The 7,672-nt window shown below is 46.4% G+C and overlaps 1 protein-coding gene across 1 annotated transcript; it reads right to left on the bottom strand.

Moving 5' to 3' along the window:
* Window positions 1–851: 851 nt before the first annotated feature.
* On the bottom strand, window positions 852–1,846 carry LOC146753775 (uncharacterized). The gene has a single exon (XM_085530024.1). The coding sequence runs from the start codon at window positions 1,770–1,772 to the stop codon at window positions 852–854; it is 921 nt and encodes a 306-aa protein (XP_085386150.1). The 5' UTR covers window positions 1,773–1,846.
* Between the last annotated feature and the right edge of the window lie 5,826 nt (window positions 1,847–7,672).

Genomic DNA, 7,672 nt, shown 5'->3' with positions numbered 1-7,672 from the left:
ATCCACAGTGTCTCCAAACAACCTGTTCTTTATTTTAAAAAGCCTTTTTCTTCCTTATATCTAGCCTAAATCTCCCCCTTTAAGTCTGAAACTTTCCCTTTGTCCTATCACAAAAGACTCTGCTAGAGAGTCCATTACCTTCTTTCTTACAGCCCCCCATTGGATACTGAAAGGCCACTCTCAGGTCACCTTGGAGCCTTCTCCAGGCTGAACAGCCCCAGCTCTCTCAGCCTGTCCTCACAGGGGAGGTGTTCCACTCCTTGGATCGTTTCTGTGTCCCTCCTCTGGATGTGCTCCAAGAGGCCCACATCTCTCCTGTACTAAGGACTCCATATCTGGGTACAGCACTCCAGGCGAGGTCTCATCAGTGCATCTCTCTCTCTTATTTTACTTGATTTATTAGCCTCGATTTCAATTAGATTGTATTATACTTTTTGATCTTGCATTCCAATATCACAGTTAGTAAAATAAATTTTCCTCCTTAGATCATTTCCGCTGCTCTGTTTGTTTCCTTGAGCCCAGCTCCCATCTCCATAACCCTTTCCCATTTTTTTACCCTTCCCGTTTTTGGGGGCACATGTGCCCGCTGCCCCCCTGTCACGGAGAAAGATTGATATAGAGAACTCCGTGACACTGTCACCAGTGAGAACAGTCTGGCAGCTTTTGCTGCAATCACTTTTCAGGTATTTTAGGAGAGCAATAAGGGCGCTGAGGTATCACTGACGCTTGAGTGGCACCGTGTTGGGCGTGTGCGTGAAGGGCGAACGGTCTGGGAAGTTGGACCCTGGGAACGACACGTGCTTGTGTGTTTTTGTCTATCTTTTATTCTACTAAAAGCTGTGACAGCCCGGCTAGTGGCGCCGGGGGCGCCGCCTCTTGCGGGGCGGAGGAGCGCGCTGGGCGCTGCCGGCCCTCCTCTTGGTGGGGCGCCGGGATCCTGTGCCGAGGGCCCCGCTGGACGTGCCGGGGAGCTCCTCCGCGTCGGGACCCCCGGAGCTGCCGGAGGGCGCGGCGCTGGGGGCGGCGGGATCCTGCGGGGAGGAGACGGGACCGGACGGGGCAGCGGGGCCGTCCTCGTGCTCCGGGGCAGCGCCGGGGTCTTCAGAGCCGTTCTCCTGCTCCTGGGCAGCGCCGGGGTCTTCGAGGCCCAGCATCCTCCAGGCCTCCTGGCCGCACCGGCTCTCGATGGTTCTGACGAGGCCGTCGATGAGCGGTGCGGTGATGGGTCCCAGGGCGTGCTCTACGCACTGCACCAGGGTGTCCCTGTCCGGCCCCACCTGGCACAGGAACGCCAGGATCACGCTCCTCAGCCAGTTGATCTTCCACCAGCGCAGCTCCCCGTTGCGACGGAGCTCCTGCTCAATCCAGGGCAGCACCGGGTCGAGGATGTCTCGTCTGACCCTGAACAGCGCAGCCCAGACCTCTGGAGGGAGGCCGCCCACTCTGTCCGGCTCCGCGGCCATGGGCTCAGGGGACGCTGGTGCAGAGGGCGGAGCAGATGCCGCAGCGCCGCTGGGGCCGGTGCTGGTGCTGAAGCCGACGGGCACCGGCACTGCGGGCGGGGACACGATGCAGTCCACGAACTGATTGTCTCCCCGCACGCAGACCCGGATGGTCCGCATGGCCGTCCTGCACAGCGGGCAGCTGTCCCTCACAGTCGCCCACCGCTGGATGCAGCCCAGGCAGAACGTGTGATTACATGGGATCACACGGGCCATGTCCTGTCGCACATCGCGACAGATGGAACATGTCCACTCCTCTCCTGCAGACATGTTCCTCTCGCTGCAGCTGTCCGGGAGAACTGAGGATGACGAGCTGTTCTTCACCAGAGCTGCAGCGGTGGTGTCTCACTGCAAGAGGAAGAGAGGCCACAGTCACTCGCTGTCCCAGGGTGTGAAAGTTCTCAGCAGGAAGCCCTGCCAAGCCCAGGACTGCCCTGAGGGACCCACATGTCCCCGCACCACTCACCTCCGCTGCTGCGGGTGCACTCAGTAGAGTCCCAGCTGCCTGCACTGGGCAGGGCCGGGGAAACAGAAGCGATGCTGTGGGTCAGGCACTGAGATGCTGCGAGCAGCCCCAGGCACGACCCAGCACAGCACAGCCAAAACCTTGCTCGAAGAACCTCCAAGCCTCGCAGAGCTGCTCAGCAGGGTCCAGGAACGAGCCAGACTGAGCCAGGCTCTGCCCGCACCCCACTATGAGCAGTGAGGGCTGAGCAGTCACAATCCGTCACCCGGTGATGTCACAGCCTGTTGCTCAGGGACACCACCATGGACTGTCCGGCCTCACAGCACCCACCCGTGTTCTTGATTTTACCTCCTTTTCCTCTTCCTGATTTCCTTGTACATTCCCCTTCATTCCTGTCCACCTTTGATGCTCTACATTTGACGTTAATGCACAGGCCTATTTTTTTATTTTTTTTTTATTTTTTTTTTTTTTATTAAACCAAGTCTAACTGTTCATGTATTTCCTCTGTTTCTTCAATAGTAAACTGTAGATTTTTCTCTAATGTGTTTTGTAGAAATTGGGTTTGGCATTCCCCTCTTCTTGCTTCAGGAAATGCCTTTTCAAACATTCCCTCTTTGCGCTTCTGTCAGCTCTCTCCTTGTGCTTCTGTTGTCAGTTTGGGAACATCTTTTTGAGTGCTGCATCCCCAGGACATCACCTATGGAGAGCTGGTGCAGCTAAGATTCATGAATTCCTCTCGGATGTCTTAATATGAAATAACGGTCATGGCCCAGACATGAACACGTACTTTAATGGGAAATTGATGTAGAACAGCCCTCTTACAACTGTATCTACCTAAGTTGTGTGGTATTGTGGAAATCACAGTAAGCCTTGAGTTACTTATCTCTTTAGGAAACCTTGTTTTAACAACTTCAGGAGGAAAGTGTGAAAGAGGGAAAGGGGTGTGTGTATGTGGGAATGGGGGGATTGGGGAGGGTGTGGAGAGAGATCACCAGTCCTGGATTCAGTGCCTGACCTGCCAGTGGGGGTGTCAGGTGTGGAGGGAAAGGACCTCCCCTAGACTTGCATGTGTCCTTATCTATAGGTCCCGTTACCTGGACTTTTGGAGCTTTCTCTTGTCCCCAGTTCCAGGACTGACTGAGATACCTATCCAATCAAGAGAAGTCACACCAGGCACTCTCCCTTGGCTTAAGAGTCTCTCAGGGCTCAGTGCAGTCACTTGGGCTCATCCCTTACCCCGAAGTGAGCAATTTTCACTGGCAGTCACTGAGGGAACAAAGTTCCTCTGAAAGGCCAGGAAAAACAGACAGCTGCTTAATGTTGTCCATGTCTACAGCAGCTATTCCAAAACCCCATTGATAGCCCTTAGGGTCTTTGATGGCCCGAGGTCTCATGGGCCCATCAAGCTAGGAATAGTTCACTTGGTTGAGCTGAAAAAAAAAAGCATTCTGCTCCAGGCCTGCGCCCTGAGGCTGCAAGTTGTCCACAACCTTGCTCTCACTGTAAGCACCTTTCAGATTCCAGAAGGGAGCAGTAAGGTCTCCTCTCAGCCTCCTTTTCCGCACACTAAACGCCCCCAGTTTCTTCACTCTCTCCTCACAAGACATGTTCTCCAAGCCCTTCACAAGCCTTGTTGCCCTTCTTTGGATCTGCTCCAGCTCCTCAACATCCTTTCTGTACTGAGGTGCCCCAAACTGAACACAGTACTCGAGGTGAGGCCTCACCAATGCCAAGTACAGGGGCAGGATGACTTTTCTAGTCCTGCTCACCACACCAATAATGATACAAGCCAGGATGCCATTGGCCTTCTTGGCCACCTGGGCACACTGCTGGCTCATATTCAGCTGACTGTCCATCAGTACAACAAGGTCTCTTTTCCATCAGGCAGCTTTCCTGCCACTTGTCTGCAGGCCTGTATGTAGGGTTGGCTTGGATTGTTGTCACCAAAATGCAGGACCTGAGACTTGGCCCAGAAATGGCTTTAAATTGGAAGAAGGTAGATTTAGACAAGATATTAGTAAGAAATTCTTTACTGTGAGTGTGGTGAGACACAGGAACAGGTTGCCTAGGGAGGCTGTAGACGTCCCCTCCCTGGAAGCCCTCAAGACCAGGCTGGATGGGGCTTTGAGCAACCTGTTCTAGGGGGAGGTGTCCCAGCCTACAGCAGCGGGGTTGGAACCAGGTGATCTTAAAGGTCCCTTCCAACTCAAATCATTCTATGACACTATGATTTGGAGAAGGAAAGCCATGAATTCATTTTCCACTGTTCTGAAGGGTGTACATATAATGTACACTGACATTATATAATTTTGTATGTTATAAAAGAATTGCTTTAGCCTCAAACTCAGATGCCAAAACAGATGGATTTTGAGACTAGATTTTTTTAAGAACAGAGTTTATTCCGTGCTTATTCCGTGCTGCTGGAATTAGGTTCTTTGTTGATGATCAGAATGATGGGAAGAGTACACTTAGCAAGGCTGCAGATGACACAGAATGGGGAGGAGAGGTGGCTGTACCGATGGATTGTGCTGCCATGGAGGGGGCCTTCAACAAGCTGGAGAAATGAGCTGACAGGAACCTCATGGAGTTCAACAAGGAAAAAGACTGAGTCCCTCACCTGGGAAAGAACAGCTCCTGAAATCAAGACATGCTGAGGGCACCCCACAGAAAAATATTTGAGGATCCCGGTAAACATCAAGTTGAGCACAAGTTGACAGTATGTCCCTGAGGCAAAGTAGACCAATGACCTCCTAGACCCCATTAGAGAAAATGTTCCTAGCAGTTGAGGCTGGCAGTCCTGTCCTTCTACTCAGTAACTGTGAGGGCATCCCAGAAGAGAGACATGGACACAGCAGTAGTGAGTCTAGCAAAAGGCCACAAGATGATTAAGGGCCTGGAGTACTTCTCCAATGAAGAGAGGCTGAGAGCTGGGACTCTTCACCCTGGAAAGAACAATTCACAAGGAATATCTTTTACTCAGCCAAAATACCTTGTGCCAGGAACAGAGGTAGTGCGGTCTCCTCCTTGGAGATGTACAAAAGCCACCTGGACATGGGCCTGTGCACACTGCTTTGTGTATCTCTGCTGGAGCAGGAGCTGGGACAGATGGACCCAGGGGCTCCTTTTCTTCTCAAACCTTCTGTGACTATGGTGTTTGCCCACCAAAATTAAACAGCTGCCAACCATCTCTTCATTTCACATGAAACATGAAGCAAGAGGACAATTAGTTTGTTAAAGTAAGGTCTCAAAAGACATAAGGTTAACAATCCTCTTTTTCTCTTCTTCCTTCCTTCCTTATTCCCTTCCCCCCTTCCTTCCTTTATTTCTCTCTTTCACTTTTTTTTTCCCTTTTCCTTTCAGGTCTCTATATATGAAAATTACATTACATTATTTTGCTTCCTCTTGTAAAATCTGCTGGTTTATTTGAAAGAAGGAAATTCTTTAAATGAACAATTATGTATATGTATTTAGAAATACAAGAAATTGCAGAATTATTCTTGCAAGCTTCTTAAATGCACTGCTTTATTTATTTCCATGCTAATTTTTACCTTTCAGCTTCAACTTCCAAGATAGCAGGAGAATGGTAAGTTTTGTTTTCCACTAAAGCAATTCATTTTTCTCTTACTTTCAATAAAAATTCCATATTTCACTCTCCAAATGTGAGAAAACTCTGATTTTCTGTGGAAAAGCTCATATTTCAGTTGAATATTGTAAAGTTAAAACTCAAGGTTAAAATGTACTGAGAAAATGTATGCCATCCACATCATAAAGAACTGAAAGGGGGAAAATTAGACAGTTTTCCCTTCCTTTCTAAATTTCTTTGAAGAGCAAAAAGACAAGCCAAACCAAGCCCATTAAACACAAAGAGTGGAAAGAAAAATCACTATCTTGTTTGGCTAGAAATCAGATGGTCATTTTAAGAGGATTATGTCTGAACAAACATCACTCGTTTCCAGACTACAAGATCTTACTGTAGAAATGAACCAGCAGATAATGACAATAATTCAGCATTGTAGTAAATGTGAAATGTAAACAAATATAAGTGCAATAGTTACAGTCATAAGGTAAAATTGTTACCTTTAACATGAATAACATCACAACCGAGCATACAAAACAGGAAATCTTTCAGCATGTCATGAATACTAAGAACACTGATTCTCTTCTCAGTTAGGACACAGTGTGTTTGTCTAAAGATAAGAATAAACTACCAGGACTTTCAATGAAATGTAATTAATATGTTTATTGCAAAATAGTTGATAACTGAGAGCTATCTTTGAGATACTGAGTTTTACTGAGAATTACCAAATAAACAAACTAATATAGTAGCTTCAGTGACAGCTTCCTCAAAAACTATAGATGGGCAGTGTGAGATAATGTTTTGTCAAGACACGTGTCAGAAGGTCAGCAGAAAACATCTTACAGAAAATACCTTCACAAAAACTTCTGACATATTTTAGTTTCAGTCATCCTGTCTTCTAAATAAGGAAGAATCACATGCCTCATCCATTCTGTGAGGTTGTACTTAATGGGGCACGAGAAGGCTTGTGCTGAGCAGCCAAGAGAGTTTGAATTTGTGGTTTGGATGGGGCTGAGCAGTACCACAGAAGCAGAAACAGGTTGTTCAGAGCTTACTCAGGTATCTCTCTTGGCATCCCTGCTTTGCATGGGTGATAGTTTCCTCAACAGTTTCACCATTGTAAAAATTCAAATACTCTTCAACCACTAAAGAAGGAAGCTATACTGAAACCAATTATTAGTATAGTCATGATCTAAAGATCCTCTTCCTTTGGTGTAGCTTAACAGAGCATGCCTAAAATATCTTTCAGGTATCTGTCTATCTGTTAAATGATTTCAGCAAAATTATTCATTTAAAAAATTATTCCCACATTCCACACTGAATAAACAAGAAAATATGTTTATTTTGTAAAACAAGGCTTATGTATTAACTGCCAGGGTGAGGAAATATTCTTTGTCTTAATTAAACAAAATACTATAAAATCACTTTTGTGTGTGCGTGTGTGTGTGTGTTTATATATTTGAAGGAGTTTATCTGGTCTCCTTTTCATCATTTACCTCATTTTTATGTACTTTCCCACTCCCTGTGCTCAAACAGAGCTCAAAATGCCCTTACTGATTATTCTCTTCAAATATTTCTCTGTTAATCTGCAATTCCAATGCTTCATTTTTATAGACTACTTCTAACATTCCTAAAATCACTATAGAAATACATGATGAACAGATGATTATCTCATTTCTCCTGGGGTGGATAGTAAGATTTAAAAGGAATTGAAGATTCTTCAAATTATTATCTCCAAAATTTCGGGACATTAGGACTTCTGCCTTTCCAGATATTTCTGTAATTATTATTACTCAAGTCTTGTCACACCTCAATTTTAGTAAACCTAACCTGCTCTTAGATGTATAATTAAACAGACATTACAGTTGTGATTCAGTGCAGAAAATCTGAGTGTTTTCACATATTGGTTGGTTTTGCTACTCTTGTTGTTTGTATGTTTGTTTGTAGTGTAGATACTCCTCTATCCAGAAAATGAAATACGTTATATTCAGATTTGTGCTGGGGAGAATGCAGAAGCACAGTAGGAAAGTAACTGTGTTTCACTGATTTATCCTACTTCTTTCAAGTAGAGGATAACAAGTCTTCTGTGTTTTAACAGTCTCCACTGGTGGCACACAGAAGAGGTCA

The sequence above is a fragment of the Coturnix japonica genome, chromosome Z, assembly GCF_054131305.1.
Source record: "Coturnix japonica strain WE chromosome Z, WE-NBRP24, whole genome shotgun sequence".
NCBI lineage: Eukaryota > Metazoa > Chordata > Aves > Galliformes > Phasianidae > Coturnix > Coturnix japonica.
The sequence above is the reverse complement of the archived record's forward strand: the minus strand, read 5'-3'. Positions and strand labels throughout refer to the sequence as shown.

Bases quoted from the DNA above. Each gene is read 5' to 3' on its own strand.
- LOC146753775 (XM_085530024.1), bottom strand. From the start codon at position 1,772: ATGTCTGCAGGAGAGGAGTGGACATGTTCCATCTGTCGCGATGTGCGA.